The sequence below is a fragment of the Leucopleurus acutus genome (assembly GCF_964270905.1).
Source record: "Leucopleurus acutus genome assembly, chromosome: 2".
Lineage (NCBI taxonomy): Eukaryota > Metazoa > Chordata > Mammalia > Artiodactyla > Delphinidae > Leucopleurus > Leucopleurus acutus.
The window spans coordinates 184228471-184246022 of record NC_139143.1 but is presented as its reverse complement, the minus strand read 5'-3'; the positions used below and the strand labels follow the sequence as shown (position 1 = coordinate 184246022).

The 17552-nt window shown below is 53.7% G+C and overlaps 1 protein-coding gene across 1 annotated transcript in view; it reads left to right on the top strand.

Annotated features, from left to right (window-relative positions):
• TNFRSF8 (TNF receptor superfamily member 8) overlaps window positions 1-17218 on the top strand; it is a gene marked incomplete at both ends in the record, with an annotated part of 63703 nt that extends 46485 nt beyond the window's left edge. The window contains 7 exons of the mRNA XM_082860184.1: window positions 1663-1756; window positions 2048-2193; window positions 3229-3330; window positions 3465-3518; window positions 10233-10258; window positions 13140-13329; window positions 16974-17218. Of these exons, the coding sequence (XP_082716310.1) occupies window positions 1663-1756; window positions 2048-2193; window positions 3229-3330; window positions 3465-3518; window positions 10233-10258; window positions 13140-13329; window positions 16974-17218 (857 nt within the window). The remainder of the gene's footprint in view (window positions 1-1662; window positions 1757-2047; window positions 2194-3228; window positions 3331-3464; window positions 3519-10232; window positions 10259-13139; window positions 13330-16973) is intronic.
• Between the last annotated feature and the right edge of the window lie 334 nt (window positions 17219-17552).

The window sequence follows — 17552 nt, the reverse complement described above, 5'->3', positions numbered from 1 at the left end:
GGACAACCAGGGAAGTCCCCCAAGGAACAGCTTTTGCACTTTGATCTTTTGAAACACAAATCTGATCGTCTCAGCCAATTAGAGCCAGAGGAATAGTGTGTTACAAAAACCTCGACATTGCAGCATTCATCTCTCACTCCTCTGTGAGTCAGCTGGGCCGCTCTGCGGTCTTGCCGGGGCTTGAAGGTTTGGTTTGGGTTTGCTCTGCATGTACTTCTGGGACCAGCGGGGGCTGGCTACCCGCCCCTGGCGTGGTCTACTTATGGCAACGGTGGGAGTGCAGAAAGGGGGCGGTGGAGGTCAGATGCCTCTTGAGGTCCAGCCATCGCTTCTCTCCCGTTCCACCGACCAGACAAGTCACACGGCCTAGTTCAGACACCAAAGGGGTGGGGGACGCACAGACACCTGCCTTGACCTGAAGGAGCTGCAGAGTCATCTGGCAAAGGGTGTGGATGTGGGGCAGGATGCAGACGTGGGACCACCGTGCAATCTACCACACCTATCCCACCCTGTTGCTAATTAAAACCATCACTTTGGGGAGAAAGACCCAGCGTTTAAAACAGCCTTATTGCAGTCTAATTTACATACCATAATATCTACTAGTTTTAAGTGTACAGTTCAGTAATTTTAAAGAAATTTACAAAGTTGTGAAACTATCACCACCTTCTAAGAAACCTTGCAGGTTAGTTAGTTGACTAACCCTAACCCTTGTAGGGCATGGGTCAGTCAATCCCATGCCCACCCCCAGCCTGGATAACCACTAATCTCCTTTCTTGTTCCTCTAGATTAGGGTTTTGGGGACATTTCCATCATATGCATCCTCCTGTGTCTGGCTTCTTTCACTGAGCATAACACTTTCGAGGTTCGTCCATGCTGTAGCTGTATTAGTACTTCATTCCTTTTACTGCCAAACAATATTCTAGTGCACACGTCTACTGCATTTTGTTCATCTGTTTCCAGCGGATGGGCGTGTGGGTGGTTTCCACTTCTTTGACTTCTATGAAGAATGCTGCTATGAGCCATCTCCTCCCTCCCCCCACCTTCTATTTCCTCTGCTTAGAAATCTCCACCCCTACTCACATCCCAGCAATCCCTTCCTCAGGGAAGCCTCCCTGGTCAGATGAGGTCAAGTCTCCCATTACAGGGACCCCACCTGCCTTCGTGTGACGCCTGAGTCTGTGAGCCCCGCCAGCCGGTGGGCCCCCAGGGGTGGGGATCTTGTCCGTTTTGCTCACTGCTCTGTCCCAGCTCCCAGCACAGTCCCCAGTACACAGTAGGTGGTGAATAAAGGGCTGTTACAGTGGAGGGAAGCGAGGAGGGAGGGAGAGAGGAAGTGAGGAGACAGAGCCAGGACACAGACCTGGGTCTGCCTGGCTGCAGTGTCCTTCCCGCCCCATGTTGCTACCTCCTTGGACGTCACTAGTCCAGATGGGTAGGGCTCCTTGGCACTGATTCCTTTTTTTTTTTAAATTTAATTTTAAAAATGGAAGTATAGTTCATTTACAAGATATTGAACATAGTTCCATGCTATACAGTAGGTCCTTGCTGTTTATCTATTTTAAATATAGTAGTGTGTATCTGTTAATCCCAAATTCCCAGTTTACCCCTCCCTCCCCCATTTCCCCTTTGGTAACCATCCTTGGTACCAATTCTAACCTGCAGGTACGGCTGAGAGGGACACCACCTATGAGCCACCTCCCCCGGGGACCCACTCTAACTGCAGCACCAACGCAGAGGACAGCGGGGTGCCCGCCAGGTGACTCCCTGGCACCCTCTCTCCATTTGTCCTTCATACCCAGGGGATGCCCAGGGGGCAGCCAGCTGGGAGTGGAAGTGGGGCTTGGGATAGATCTCTGGGCCAAGCCCACAAGTCATTTTGGAGAATGTGGGCCTAGGTCTGTGTTGCCACCATGGAAGCCCTGAAGGCCTAGAAACCCAGGCCCTGCCCTCAAAGTGCCTGGCAGAGGCTGTAGGCAGGGGACCTGGGGTCTCAGGCCTCCTTTTCCATCTTGACTGTCCTTCTTACTTCTGGCCTCTCTCCCCGCAGCCCCACCCCCTCCCTGATCTCCCTGGCCGACTCCCTGACTGGTAAGGAGCGTGGAGGGGACGTCACCCACGTGCGGGGACGCGCCTCTATCTCAACCAGCACTCCTATATCCTTCTCCTCCACAGGGAAGCCCACTCTGGTTTCAGGTAATGACCACCCCCATGAAGCAGGGCCTTCCTCCCTGGGGACCACAGGAGGGAGGGTTCTTACTAGGCGACAGCATCCACTTGGTTGGAGGCGGGAGGGACCAAGCCTGACCCCAGGTCTCCGGTTTCCTGATCTGGGGCTGTGACTCTGTCACTCGCTAGAGATGATTCCTTAATTCTTCTGAGCAGGGATTTTATTCACAGCTTCACCCTCATGGCCCATAATTGCTGCTCAGAAAATATTTGGTGACTGATTTCATGACCTTGACTAGTTTCTTACTTCTTCTGAGCTTCATCACCTGTAACGTTGTGACAGCATATACCATGCAGGGTAGTAAGCAGTGTCCAGTACACATGAGCCTTACCCGCTCCCCTTAGACGGTCGCTCTCAGTACCATGCGTTTTAGGACTTGCAGTTCTACTCTTAGACACTAGGTGACAGTAGTTCTCAGGCCAGCGGCGCTCAAAGAGGTCCTGGACTTGGCACCATCAGCAAGTTGTTAGAAAAGCAAATTACCAGCCCGACCCCAGACTACTGAATCAGAATCTGCATTTTAACATGGTCCTCAGGAGATTCATATGCACAGAAATGTTTGAGAAGCACTTATCTGGCACATGCTACTTTTTTAACATCTAAAAATGGACTTTAAAGAATGATAACTATATATTGATTTTCAAAAGTAGCAAAGCAAGTTAAGTATTAAGTGGTAAAGAAATATATCCAGATAGTGGTTAAGAGCGTGGGCTCTGGAGTCCTCCTGGCCTGGCCTAATGTGCTTCCTAGAGCCAGGTGAGGAAGGACAGGTGGGTAAGCACTGGACAAGATAGATATAGACAGGATCTGGGTTTCTGTCCTGGCTTGGCAAAGGACCAGGTCCTGTCAGCCACAGTAGAGTCTGTGGCCAGGAGGAAGTAGTCTGGGGCGAGGGCTGTCCTGTGTGGTTGCTATAGGGCCCCGGCTCACCGCCATGATGCAGACTTCGGGGGCCACCAGTGCCAGGGCAGGCGAGAGAGCAGGGCGCCTCTGTGTTCCAGGACCTGTGCTCTTCTGGGTGATCTTGACACTGGTGGTGGTCGTCAGCTTTGGCTCCTTTCTCCTGTGCCACCGGAGGGGCTGCAGGAAGTGGATGGGGCAGAGTGAGTGCATGTGTCCTTGGGGTCTTGGGAGGGCAGGGTGCTCTGTCCTAGCCTGGCCTGGGTCCCTCTCCCGCCCTGCCCGCTGAGGCTGTCTGAGGCTGGCCTCCCTAGCCTTCCTCCCGTTGTCGTTTCAGAGCTCCACCTGTGCTACCCAGTCCAGACCTTCCAGCCCAAGCTGGAGCCTGTGGGTGAGTGTGCAGAGGTCCAAAGGGGCTGCGTGCAGCTACACAGCAGCTCTGGACCGTGGGTCTGGATCTCCCTCGGGGTTCCCTCTGTAGGGGTTCCCACAAGCTGCTCCTCCTTTCTGTGCAACCTCATCTGTGATGGGAATATAATGTGGGTGGAAACTCTGACATGCCCTGTTCGGCGTCGGATGGAGTGCGGGCATGAAGTTTCAAAAATCCACCTTATCCTCCATTTTTGCCTCTATTGTGCCCTCAGAAGAGGCCTTCCCTTCCTCTCTTCTCTCTGTCGCCCCTTCCCAGCCTCCCTATTATTTTCCCCTCCCCATTCCTCCCTTCCTCCTCTCACTCCCTCCCTCCTGCTGGCAGCTGAGGGCATAGGGGTCGGGGTGGGGGTGGGTGTAGGCTGACAGGGCTAGCATCCTGATTCTGCCCCTTATGAGCTACATGACCTTGGGTGAGTTACTTAATTCCTCTGTGTCTCAGTTTCTTCATCTTTAAAATGGGAACAGTGGGGCCTAATTCAGAGGGCGGGCGTGTGGATCCGTCGCGATGGGCCTGTTAAGTGCTGTGCGGGGCACCTGCACATAGTCAGAGCTCAGCACAGAGTGGCTGCTGTCTGCTGATGCCCGCCCCCGTGTCTGGGGCCTTTTTCCTCAGCAGGAGTCCCAGGCCTTCCTATGTTCTACGTTTTTCTGAACTCCTCTCTCTGATCCCTGGCCAGCCTCCAAGCCACCTCTTCCAGGCAGCCTTCCATGCTCCACCCATCCAGGCAGCAGACTCTTTCAGCTCTCACCTCGGGGGAGGGGACCCCAGCCATCTTGTGCCAAGTGTCTCCTCTCCTCTGGGCAGCCTCTTTCAAGGCAGGGCAACGTCTTCCTCAGCATGTCACAAGCATTGATTGAGCACCTACTGTGTACAGGCCCTGACCACAGGGGAAGGAGTGGACACAAATGGTCTGAACTTCCCTTTCTGGTTTCAAGGCAGGCTCCCGCAAAGGGACTCACTGACTGAGAGCTCCAGGGGAGGCAGGTGATGCTCTTCATTCCGTAAAGAAGAGACAAGACCCGGGGCCACACCACCTGTGGGGGCCCCGCCAGACTAAGGCGCTGGTCCTGGAAACGGCCGGTCTTGTTCGTAGAGGGCTCAGCCCTGCCCCCCTTCCTTCCTCCCCACCAGGTTGTCTACCACCCAGTGCCCACCCTGGAGCCCAGTGGTCAACTCAGACCCTGCCCCCAGGTCCCCAGGCCCCATGGAGAGCCTTGCTGTAGCACGGTTTCTAACTTGGGCCCCTGAACACAGTCCGGTGAGGCATGTTTTGGATTTGATGAGTTTCACAAGCAGGTGCTTGCGTTCCCTTCGCAAGGGGGGTTTTTGTGTTTTGACAATTTCAAGCCTTTTTCCGTGAGCTGTCAGGCTCAGTGTCTCACTGAAACCCGCGTTTGCTTTCTTGACATTTTCTAGTATTAGAGTTTCCATTGCTGTCAGTTTATTTTTTTTCTTCAAACCTCCGTGATAGCAGTTTTGTCACACACACACACACACACACACACACACACACACACACACACACACACAAAAGACAGAGAGAGAGCAAGACAGACAGAAAGCACCTTCCCTGAAGAAACCAGACCTACCAGGAACCAAGCCTGGGGCTCAGTGGTGGCCACTCTGTTTGGGGCCGTTTCTGGCCCGCTGGCTTCTGGTGGGTCCCTGGGGGTCTGGTTCCCAGGCCCGAGAGGGAAGGAGGTGCCGCAGGGGGCAGGATGCGTATGGACTGAGCGGGGTGGATGCAGTGGGGGCTGGAAGGGCGCAGGAGCCTTTATTCACTCGTCTGCTCCTTCATGTCCCCGTGGGGCACTTCCTATTGGCCCTGTGCTGGGTACGGAAACTGCCCTCCCGAGCTTTCAGGCCAGCATCAGTTGCTCAAATGACTAAAGACGAGCGGGATGGAAATGGTTGCCCCAGCCCGCCCGGTCCCGGAGCTCCAGGGCTGGGGGAGCCCCTGGTGCGGTAAGCCGTGCGTCAGCAATCTGCGCAGGTGCCCCTTTGATGCTCACCCCCATCTCTGAATGGATTTGACTTGGTGACAGGCACACACGTGTTCTATTTTACTCCTCCTTGTGAGGCGCCCCCTGTTATCCCCATTTCACAGATGAGGCACAGGAAGATGAAGGAACTTGTTTAAGGCCACTTGATTAATGAACAGTACGACCAACCAGGATTTTGTCGGTGGTGGTGGTGAGATTTTTGCATAAATGGTCTCACCCTTGGCACTGTTGACATCTGCATGGGATCATTCTTTGCCAAGCAAGTTGTCCCGTGCGTTACAGGATGCAGGCAGTTCCCTGGTCTCTAGTAGCTCCTCCCATCTGTGACAGCCAAAAATGTCTCCAGGTATGGCCAAATTTCCCCTGGAGGGGAGTGTCACTCCTGGTTGAGAAACACTGATTGAAATTCTTTTAACCCTTCATTTTAAAGGACACTATAGTCATCACTTTATCTGTTACTTCAGGCAGGTTTAAGTTGGAAAAAGGTTTTGTTTGTTTTGAAACAATTTCAAACGTACAGAAAAGTCTCAAGGACGGTGCAGAGAACTTATTTTTTTTGAACCATTTGAGAGTAACTTACTGACATAATGCCGTATCATCCCTGAGTACCTGAGTGTGTATTTCACACGACTGTAGTCAAACCATCAAAATCAGAGAATTCGCTTTGATGCACCACCACCAACTAATTCTCAGACCCCACTCAAGTTTCTTCATTGATCCAAATAATGTCGTATAGAACAAAAGAATGCAGTTCAGAGTCTCGTACTGCATTTGACGATCGGGTCTCGTGTCCCCTCCAGTCTGTATTTCCCTCCCGGTCATGACCTTGCCACTTTGGAAGATTCCACCAGTGATTCTGTGGCTGGCCCTCACCTTGCGTTTGCCTAACGTTTCCTCACGCTTGGACTCAGGTGGTGCGTCTCTGGTGGGAGGATCCCAGGAGTGGGTCATCCACCCCGCCAGATTTCCCTTTGTCCCTTCCCCGCCGTGTTCACCATGAGCCCTTGATTAGGGTGGTGTCTGCCAGGCTTCTCCACCATGAAGTCCTCTTTCCTCCGTGGTTATTGCTAAGTACTCTGAGGCTCTATGAATAACTGACGCCTCATCAACTTTGCTCCATTTCTGTAAGTATATGTGTCTGGACTCATGGATTCCTCTCTTACTGTACTGCCACCATTACGTAACTTGATGCCCACATTTTCCCAGGTTAGGCCAGTGGGGGCCCCTTCAAGCTGGCTGTTGCGTCCTTTTGTCCCCATCCTTCTGTGATTGGAGCACTTGTTCTTTCTTTCTTTCTTTCTTTCCTTCCTTCCTCCCTCCCTCCCTCCCTCCCTTCCTTCCTTTCTTTTTCTTTCTTTCTTTCTTTCTTCCTTCCTTCCTTCCTTCCTTCCTTTCTTTCTTCTTCTTTTTTCCTTTTTTGGCCGAGATGGGAGAGTTGTGGGATCTTAGTTCCCCAACCAGGGGTTGAACCCTGGCCCTCAGCATTGAGAGGGCCGAGTCCTAACCACTGGACCGCCAGGGAATTCACTGGAGCACTGCTTTATTCTACGATATTCCCAGCTTAGCTTGTAATTCCCTGCCCTGTCCTGGATTTGAATCTAGGGGTGCTTGTTGCCAAACGCCTTCCCTGGGTCTGTTCTGCTTTCCACAGAAGCTGGGACCCCAGGCCAGAGAGGGGATGGGACTGAAAGGGAAGAGCGATGGGAATGGAAGGGATGGATAACTTAGGTGTCAGAACCCACGTGCTTGGCTTGAGCAGCCCTCAGAGAAGCCCTGGGAAACCAGGCACTCCTCCCCGAGGGCGGAGGGGCCCCCCGACCTCCAGTGCGTGTGTCCCTGGACTTGTGTCCTGGGATGCTGGACATATTTTATGAGAAAATTGTTCTTATTCCAAAGAGCAAGGATACCAATAAGTGAAGACAGTGGACTGAAGCAACATTTTAGGGGAAAAGCACTTATGAAATCTGACCTCTGTACTTGGCACGATTTGCTCTAGGTCTTTATCAAAGTACACATGAGGGTTGTAACACGCCTGTAGGCCGATGTTGGTGCCCTCCGGATTCTGCCTTTTCACCTCGATGTTATTTTATGCTTGTTTCCGAGAGTCAGTATTGAATGCTGGTTTTCTTTTCGGTGTGATGGAGTTGCCAAGCCACTGGAGTATCCTGGGGCCCCTATGTGCTAGGCGGCATCCCGGTCGCCTTCTCTTTTAAACGTTTTAATTAAAAAATTCTAAATGGACTTCAGTTTTTAGAAAAGTTTTAGACTTACAGAAAATTTGAGAAGTTAGTACAGAGAGTTTCCATATAGCCCACACCCAGTTTCCTCTGTTATGAGCATCTTACATTAGTGCGGTAAGTTTGTCGCAATAAACGAACCAATACTGATACATTACTATTGTATTAACTAAAGTCCATACTCTGTTCAGATCTACTTAGTTTTGCCTAATGTCCTTTCATTGCTCCAGGATCCCACCCAGTACACCACATTACATTTAGTCATCATGTCTTAGGCCCATCTGGCCTGGGACACTTTCTGGCTTTCCTTGTTTTTGCTGACCTTGGCAGTTTTGAGGAGTTAAGGTGCGTCCTACAACTTGCTTGTCGGTTAAGCTGTAGGGTGGCTCTCTGCTTAGAGTTTGTCTAGTGTCTTTCTCCTGATTAGATTGGAGTTGTGGGTTTGGGAGAGGAAGACCATATGGGTTCAGTGTTATTTTCATCACAACATATCAAGGGTTTTGCTCTCAACGTGATTAATCCCTGGGCACCTTCAGTTTTGAGATCTCATTTAACCTTCATAAAACCCTCCAAAGTTGGCATGACCTGTCCCCTTTTCCAAATGAGAGAACTAAAGGCTGGGAAAGGTGAAAGATGTCGTGCTGGGGTTTCACTGCTAGGAAGGCCTGCGACGAAGGACTGCTAAGCTGCGTTATTGTTTGGCACCTGTCTTGTTTTCCACTTTTTGGTTATTAGAAACTGCACCGCTGTGCACAGGCTGGTCGCTTTCCTTCGGGTTATTTCCTGAGGGTGTGTCCCTGAAGAGGGATTACTGGGTCAAAGTGTGTGAAGTTTTCATTGCCCAATGTCTTTCGAGAAAGAGGAAACCAGTTCACAGGCATCAGCAGCTGTGTTCCTGTTTACCCACGTCCTCTCCAAGACTGCATTTTATCATCTTAATTTCTTTTGTCTTGTTACTTTGTCACACCCTTTCTTCCCCCCAAGACTTGCTGCGAATGACAGTTGGCTGTTTGCAAAAGTCAAAATCACTCTCAAAGGACGAAGATTTGGCTTCACTGACATCCTTTAAAAGAATGTGCCTCAGGCCAGACAGTGTTTCTCAAAGTGCTGGCTCGGGCGATGGACAGTGGCTGCCTCGTGGGAGGGGCCCCGGCCTCTCAAGGTGACCACTCTGCTGGCAACAGCAGTTACCAGATTTGTTAAATCGAGAGTCAAGAATTGTGTCATTTTACACATGTGCTTCTTTTGATCATTATTCTGATCCATTTCCCCTTTAGACACTTTACCTGCTGATGGTCATTTAAAAGGGACATGGAAGAGTGTCCTCCAGACTGACCTGGTGTCCACACAGCAGGTTCAAACTGCCCGCCTTGTATTTTCGTGGTCAGTCGACCTCCAGTGAGGGTTTCTGCTAGGATTCGGGGATGCTCATTCCCTAGAGGGGCTGAGGTCAGACGGTCTTCCAGGGGTGACTTAGCTGGCATGCTGGCCTCTTTTCACGAGGTTTCTCTGGTTAGGTGTGCACACGGAATAGCAACAAAAGCCAAGTCTCTAGGTGATTTCTTCGGGAGTCGTAAGAGGCCGTGTGCCCCCAGAGGACGGTCAGCTCCTAGGAGTCGACTCGCCCTGGCTTAGACAGGAGACTGGTACCATCTCCAGCTTTCCCAGGTGGCCACTGGGCCATGATTAAATGTCAGCATATACTTGACCATGACCCGGAGCCCAGTTTAATACGAGAGGAAAGTTGGAGAGGAGGGTGGGGTTTGGGATGAGAAGAAAAAGGTTGTGCCCTAAGGATCATTGCATACTGAGCCCACCAGAGGGTGGGATGACTGGTGAGACCGGTCACGTGGGCTATTTCAGGCACACGTGATAGAAAACTGAACTCACGCTGGCCTGAGCCAAAAGGGCTCCGGGGTCCACTGGCTTTAGGCATGTCCGATGCAGGCCTAAGAAAAGGTCCCCAGGATCTGTCACCCGCTCTCTATCGCCTAGGGGTCCTCCGTGTGAGTTTCACATGGTGCTCCGGGCCGTTCTGGCCTCTCCAGCCCCTGGAGGCCACCAGGTGGTAGCAGCAGCCACAGACCAACTTCTGACCCAGCAGAAGTGTCTTCGGCTCCAGCTGGGGTGCGCGCTCGTCCTGAACCAGTCCTGTGCGTGTGTGGGAGTGGGAGGGCTGTGCAGGGGTCCGGTGTGCTGAGGGGCTTGGTGGCTGGAAGAGAGGTGACTCCCCCGTTCTCTGGCTGCCGCTGGGAAGTGAGCCCCTGTGCCCTGGGCCTGAAACCCGTCCACTGCTCTCCAGGTCTGACCGAGGCACCAGCTGCCACCCTGGGGGCAGTGGAGGGGGCATTTGCCCACAGGTGGCGGGGGGGCAGGGCCAGGCAGCTGCCAGACCCTCCTTGGTGAAGTCACTGCTCTTTTGTTCTTTGCAGATTCCAGGCCCGGGAGGAACCCGACAGTAAGTAGCCCCTCCCTTGCCTCCACCCCAGCTTTGTGCCCCCAACTCTGACTCCTTCCCTAGCAGATCTGCTGGTTCTGAGAGCGGCTGCGTGGATCCCAGCCCTCCCAGGGCCCAGGTGCAGGTTCCCCTGCAAGTTCAGGCTGGGTCTGCCCCACGCAGGGAGCGCTGAGCACAGTGGGGCCTGAGCCAGGCCCTGGCGGAGGATGCAGAGCCCCACCCCAGACAGCAGCCTTGGTTCCTGGCTCATCCTGCCGGGGACTTCCAGAAGGGCCTGCCAGACAGTGGGTTTGGTTTTGGCCATGTGGGTGCCAGGTGTGGTCAGAGGGAAGGCTGTGTTCATTCCCCCCTTTCTCCATCACTCCTCCGTGAGTCTCGTCCTCAAAGCTGGGATGTCGAATCAGCAGCACGAACTTCTGAAACTTGAGCTTTTCTCACGTGGAGCACTTACGGTGCACCAGGCACCTGGCTTCGTGCTTTCTTGAAGCTATTCTGGGTAGTCCTTACAAAACACAGACGTTGGTACTGTTGTCCCACTGTATGGAAGAGGAAACGGGGGCCCAGACAGGAAAGGTGCTTCCACGGTTGGAAAATACATCAGCTAGGATTTGAGGCCTGGTTTGTGTGACTCCGAAGCTGGTGCTCTGAACTGTTACCCTGAGCTGCCTCCTAGCAAGAGCATTTTCACCTGCCTTTTATGAAGCACTCGCCGTGTGCAGGCGCTGGGCTGGGGGCTTCGCACATGTTACTGCTGGTCCTGCAACCACCCAAGATGCGGCGCATACACCAGGCCCTCATTGGGCTTGTCCTGGCGCCCTGCTCTGTGCCCAGCCTCCCAGGGGCAGCACGGGCACCAGTGCGGGGGGGGGGGGGAGCAGGGGCACTGCCCTCCGCAGCTGAGGGGGGAAGCAGGACAAATCACACCATATGGGCTGGGTCTCAGGTGTGTACGGTTCGCCCGCTTTTTTTCTTTTCCACTTATCAGTTCTCTGTTACTTTCTTTTTTTTTTTTTTTTTTTTTTTTTGTGGTACGCGGGCCTCTCACTGTTGTGGCCTCTCCCGTTGCGGAGCACAGGCTCCAGACACGCAGGCTCAGCGGCCATGGCTCACGGGCCCAGCCGCTCCGCGGCATGTGGGATCCTCCCGGACCGGGGCACGAACCCGCGTCCCCTGCATCGGCAGGCGGACTCTCAACCACTGCGCCACCAGGGAAGCCCTGTTACTTTCTTTTAACTCAAATTTTCGTACATGAGAACGGTTTCCATCCTTTATCTTTAAACATAATAGATGGAACCACAATACAAGTTCAGGTTCAAATCATGGGAGATCACATTCAGACATGCTTGGGTCAGACAGGTTGCTGTTATGAGGCCAAGAAATTTCATGAAAAGGTATTTAACGATTTGTAAGATAATCAAATACCTTTTGGCCACGTGGGCCAAAGCATTAATAGTAACATGTTCAAGAATGCCGTCTTTTGGACTTCAAATTTTAAAAGAATATTCAGGGGACTTCCCTGGTGGCGCAGTGGTTAAGAATCCGCCTGCTAATGCAAGGGACACGGTTTCGAGCCCTGGTCCAGGAAGATCCCACATGCCTCGGAGCAACTAAGCCCGTACGCCACAACTACTGAGCCTGCGCTCTAGAGCCTGCAAGCCACAACTACTGAGCCCTCGTGCCACAACTACTGAAGCCTGTGTGCCTAGAGCCCGTGCTCTGCAGCAAGAGAAGCCACCACAATGAGAAGCCCACGCACTTCACTCACTGCAACTAGAGGAAGCCTGCATGCAGCAACAAAGACCCAGTGCGGCCAAAAATAAAATGAATAAATAAATTAAAAAAAAAAGAATACTCAGGATTATGTAGCTATACTTTCTGCCTTACTCAAACTCATTCCCTTTTGAAGGCTGAAGGTAAATGGTATTTACATTAGAACATTTTACAAGAGCACTTCTCCTTGGCACTTACAGAAAAGTGAAAAATGAAACCGACATTTTCCTGCGACGTAACTGTTTTTAGAATACATTAGTGTGATCATAAAAGGCTGCTGTCCCAGGAGCAGGGGAGTTGGGGTGGGCCTGGAGCTGATACTTGTAGACTGGGGCTAACATGCATGGATTCCAAAGCGAGATACTGGGTGGGGTTCAAGCACTGGCCGGACACTTACCAACTAACCCTGAGCAAGCTACTTGACTTGTCTTTTTTTTTTAGATGTTTGGGGTAGGAGTTTATTAATTTTTATTTATTTTTGCTGTGTTGGGTCTTCGCTTCTGTGTGAGGGCTTTCTCTAGTTGTGGCAAGCAGGGGCCACTCTTCATCGCGGTGCACGGGCCTCTCACTATCGCGGCCTCTCTTGTTGCGGAGCACAGGCTCCAGACGCGCAGGCTCAGTAGTTGTGGCTCACAGGCCCAGTTGCTCCGCGGCATGTGGGATCTTGCCAGACCAGGGCTCAAACCCGTGTCCCCTGCATTAGCAGGCAGATTCTCAACCACTGCACCACCAGGGAAGCCCCTACTTGACTCTTCTGTGCCTCAGTTTCCTGATCTGTAAAATGGGGAGGGTGCTAATATTAGCCACCTTGTAGAGTGGTTGTTAAGGACTAACACATGTCAAGGGCCACGCACCTGGTAAGCATTGTATGCAATGCTGACAGTATCATTATTTAGTACAAGTTAAAAACAACGTGACTTCACAGGGTCCCACACTCAGGTATGTCAGGCTATCAAGGCTGAGAAGCCCAGGGTAGTGCATGACGGCTTTAAGGCAGAGAGGGAGACTCACTGGGGTCTATGGAGATGAAGGAACAGGGGTTCCCCAGCTCAGAGACTGGGGGAGGTTGGGGCATCCTGCATCAGCACCATTTCCTCTGTGCCCACTGCAGCTGATCGGGAGGGTATCGGTGGCAGAGCCGGGCCTTGAGGAGCAGGGGTTAACGAGCCCCCCAGCTGTGGAGACCTGCCCCAACCTGGAGAGCCTGCAGCTGCTGGAGGCCAGCCCAGCCAGCAGCCCCTCCACCTCCATGGACCTTCCTGAGCCCCGAGGGACCGCGGAGCACACCAACAACAGGATTGGTGAGTCGGCCTGTTTGGGGGGTCCTGGGGTGCTCAGGGGCAGGAGAGATGGGCCCTGAGCCCCCAGCGGGGACTAGAGACCCTGAGGACGGAAGGCCCAGCAAGGAAGAGGCAGGGGTTCCTCCACCAGCCCTCATGAGTAGGAGACAATTTCTGTGGAGTTAAGCTCTTCTCAGGGGGTACGGAGCAGCTGCCGCCACCTCTTCATCCCGGTGTAAATTTCTGTAAGGTAGGGACAGCCGAGTTCTGCCTTCACGGAGCCCATCGTGAAAATCCGTGAAATGATGTGCATGAAGTCGTCCTGGTGGGGGGGGCTCCCCCTGCCTGGTGCCTGCTCTGATTAGAGGGAAAGTAACCGCCAGCCCAGCCCCCAACGAAGGGCCCCTGAGGGGGATGGAGGGAGACATCAGGGAAGTAAGAGCTGCCGCTTGGCTGACGCATTTGGGCATGGCACGCTCGTCACCTCTTGTCACACAGCCTTCCGAGGATGGGGTCTTTCCCTCCTTTTTCCAATTGGGGAAACAGTGGTTCAGGGGAGAGAAGTGATTTTCCCAGTCACACAGCTACCAAGTGGCAGCATGGCTGCAGGCTCCGAAACCCCCCGGTCTGTCAGCATCAGTACCCTGCAGTGGAACCCGGAGGCCAGCGCGCCCCGAACTGCAGCCACCCTCCAGCCAGGACGAAACTTCCGGTCCCGAAGTCCTCCTTGCCTCTCTCCCCCTCCTCTCCACCCTGCTACAACCAGAACGTTTCTACCAAAATGGTTACCTGCCCATATTGCACCCCTGCTTGAAGCCCTCCAGGGGGTCCCTGGTACCTGCAGGGTGAATTCCAGGCTTCTTATTCCGGCATTTAAGCTGCCTCCTCCCCACCAGGCTTGCCAGCCTCCCCACCCCACAGGTCTGCTCCTTCCTCCCACTCAATGTCAGTTTCCTAATCACCGGAGCCCTTTCTCACTTCTGAGCTCCGGGGGCGCTGCCTTCTCACCTGAAACAGCCAACTCCACCTCCTTGAATCTAGTTAATTCTTGATGTCCTGAGGACCCTGTTTATTTGCCTCCTCCTCCAGGAAGCCCTCCCTGCCCTCTCCACTCTCCTGTCTAGGAGACGCCCCTGTGCTGTGTGGCCCCAGAGCCCAGGCCTCCCCTCCTAGTGTCCTAAGCACCCAGCAGTGTGTGTTTGCAGCCTCCTTCCCCACCCCCACCCCCACCCACTTGGCTGTTAGTTCCCCGGGGGCAGGGTCTTAATTGGCTCCATCTCTGTCTTTGGAGGGTTAACCATCACTGAGATAATTCCAAAGAGGCATTTGTGATCGTCCTACACATTTGTGTGGCAGGGATTGGTGGATAGAACGCTTTAGGGCAGAACCCTTAGCACCAAACTGAAACTTTTGGAATTGTAGCTTTCAGCAAGTTTTACTGGAAAAGAATGTATTTTGGGAAATACCACTGAAAGCATCTCCTGCAAATTTCCTAAGAAGTCCTAATTTGAACATTTGAGTCAATGCTGAGTGCAGTGCCTGGAACCACAGGGCTGGGGCTCTGGGAGTGTTTGGGGGGGAAGGGGGAGGGAGGCACCAGGCTCCCAGGTGGGCTGGGGCTTGGGCAGCCTGGCCTGTAAGCCTGGCTGGTAAGCAGGTTGGAGATTCTCTTGGGACATTCAAGAGATGGTGAGCCCTTTGTTCTCCTGACACCTCCCTAGAGGAGTACCCCCTTGTACAGTTCCCAAGGGGACCAAACTCTGGTTGCGCTTTACCCCTCTACCCCTGGGCACCGGGCAAGGGGAGCCCCTTCCCCTCATCTTCATCCCCCTCCCCGTCCAGGACAACTTCCTTGGATTCTGGAGCCCTGGGTGGGGCAGGAAGTCCAAGCAACTTCTGGAAGACCCTCCTCTCCCAACTTGGGAGTGGGCAGCCCTGTGATGGGGGAGAGAGCTAGAGGAATCAGGACCCGAGGAATGTGAGGGGATCACAGCCTGGCCCCCAGCTTTGGCTGCTTCTCCCTGGACAAACCCACTCCTCTTCTTCCACACCCCTACTCCTCTATGTCTGTCTGTCTGTCTGTCTCATCTCCTCTAGCACTGTGCGGCCTCCTCTGTGCTCTTTCTCACCTCCTGGGGTCCCCTGTCCCTCACCATCACTGGCTCCCATCTGTTGCCAGCCCTTTTGGTCAGGTTCCCAGGGCAAAAGACCTGCAGGTCTTGATGGAGGGTATGTGGCTTGAGGCCACGCTCTCTCTTTTGGGGTGTAGGGGGGGCTCCCAGCCCATAGCTTGTTTCACGCTTGTAGCCTTCCCTCTAGTTCTCACTGCTATTTTGAACACTTCTCTCTATCCTGGAAGTATCAAAGACCAAAACAGAAGAACTGGCATTATGCAATGGGGTTGAGCGTGTGGGGGCCCCCAGAATCTCTGGGGGGTTCCTGAATTGGAGGGGTGTAACTGGGTTCCTCAGAGAGGCAGGTATCCCGAGCTCCCTGCCCCACCCTAGCACTCAAGTTCCCTCTTGAGCTTCCCCATTCGGACTCCAGAGAGAGTTCCAGGGCTGAGCGGCTGGGAGCTCGTACCCTGCCCTGAGCTCAAGGCCATCAGAAGCTGGGCTGCTGGTGTTTGGAGTTAGCTGACCTGGGTGAAGGCCAGGCTCCCCACGTCCCAGCTTCTTGGGCACCTTACTTAGCTCCCCTGAGACTCCAAAGCCCTAGTAGCAGGTGGTCAGCAGACCGTGGGGGATCATGCCTCTAAGAGGCTGGGCTGCCTTTTCATCCACGCGAGCCCCACAAGCAGCCCTATGTGCTAGGCAGGCACATGGCAATAAGCAATAAACGTCAAGCTATACCAGCCCCTGCAAAGCTGTCCAGGTCATAGGCTGTTGGTGATTATTAACAGCGTTGAGGTTTCTGCAGGGTGTGACCATCTGTCTGGGTTTGCCAGACTGAAGAGGTTCCTGGGATGTGGAACTTTCAATACTAAAGCCAGTAGGAGCATCTCAGGCAAACCAGGACATGTTGCTCTCCCCTTGCCACCACCACCCGCCCCCCACCCCAGGTTTCTGCTTTAGGCACATGGATGTGAACTGAAAGGGCAGCTGGGCAGAGTGGAGTTTCTTTGGGGATTTCTACTAACTACCTGGTGACCTTGGGCAGGTCATTTAACATCTCTGGGCTCCAGATTCTTTATCTGTAAATGGGGATCACGATAGACTATCTACCTTGTGGAAGTGACGTGAGGATTCGGGAGCTAATGTGTGAAAAGCATCTGGAACGGCATCCGGCTAAACTCCGCGAGTGTTCACTGGTGCTATTGGTGTCCATGTCATTCTCCAATTTCTCCCCATGGCTTCCTTTCTCTCCTAACCCCGTTGTCTTCTCTTCTACCCCATCTTGGCAGAAGTGTCGAGAAAATCACAAGCACTTCCTATACGTGGGCCCGTCCTTAACCCCTCAGCACACAGTTCCTAGCTGTTTTATCTCCTTTGAGCCTCAGGATACCTGTGAAGTCGGCAGGGCCTACTGTGTATCAGAGAGGCTGTGCCATCTGCCTGAGGCCACACAGCAGAAGTGGCAGAGCTGGGACTGGGACCCTCCTCTGCCTCCTTGCTTCCATCCAGCTGGAGCTCCTGTCTCATCTCCCCCACCCTTTTGCCTTGCAGAGAACATCTACATCATGAAGGCTGACACCGTGATTGTGGGGACCGTGAAGGCCAAGGTGCCTGAGGGCCAGGGCCCGGTGGGGCCGGCAGGGCCCGAGTTCGAGGAGGATCTGGAGGTGGACCATGCCCCCCACTACCCAGAGCAGGAGACGGAACCACTGGCAGGCAGCTGTGGGGACGTCATGTTCTCGGTGGAGGAGGAAGGGAAGGAGGACCCCTTGCCCACGACCGCCTCTGGGAAATGAGGCCTGGCCTGGGCTGGGGCTGAGAGGGCAGCTGGGTGCCTCTGGGAGGCCACGGTGACCCTGGTGGCACCAAGCTGGTAGCACCCACCTGGTGGCAGAGGCCCATCTGGCCTGAGGTGAGGTTCCAGCATCCAGCGGTAGACCCAGCCTATCAACGCAGGGGGCTCTGCTCGTCTGTACCTGCCTCCCCACCCAGCTGCCCCCCAACCCAGACCCTGGGCAGCCCGGGCCTGTGCGGCAGAGACAACCAAGGGGCTAGATCTGAACAGTGCTGTGTGTTGGGGCAACAGGCAGCCAGCAGGGCCTGGGCACCCTGCATTCTGCTGCTGCCAGC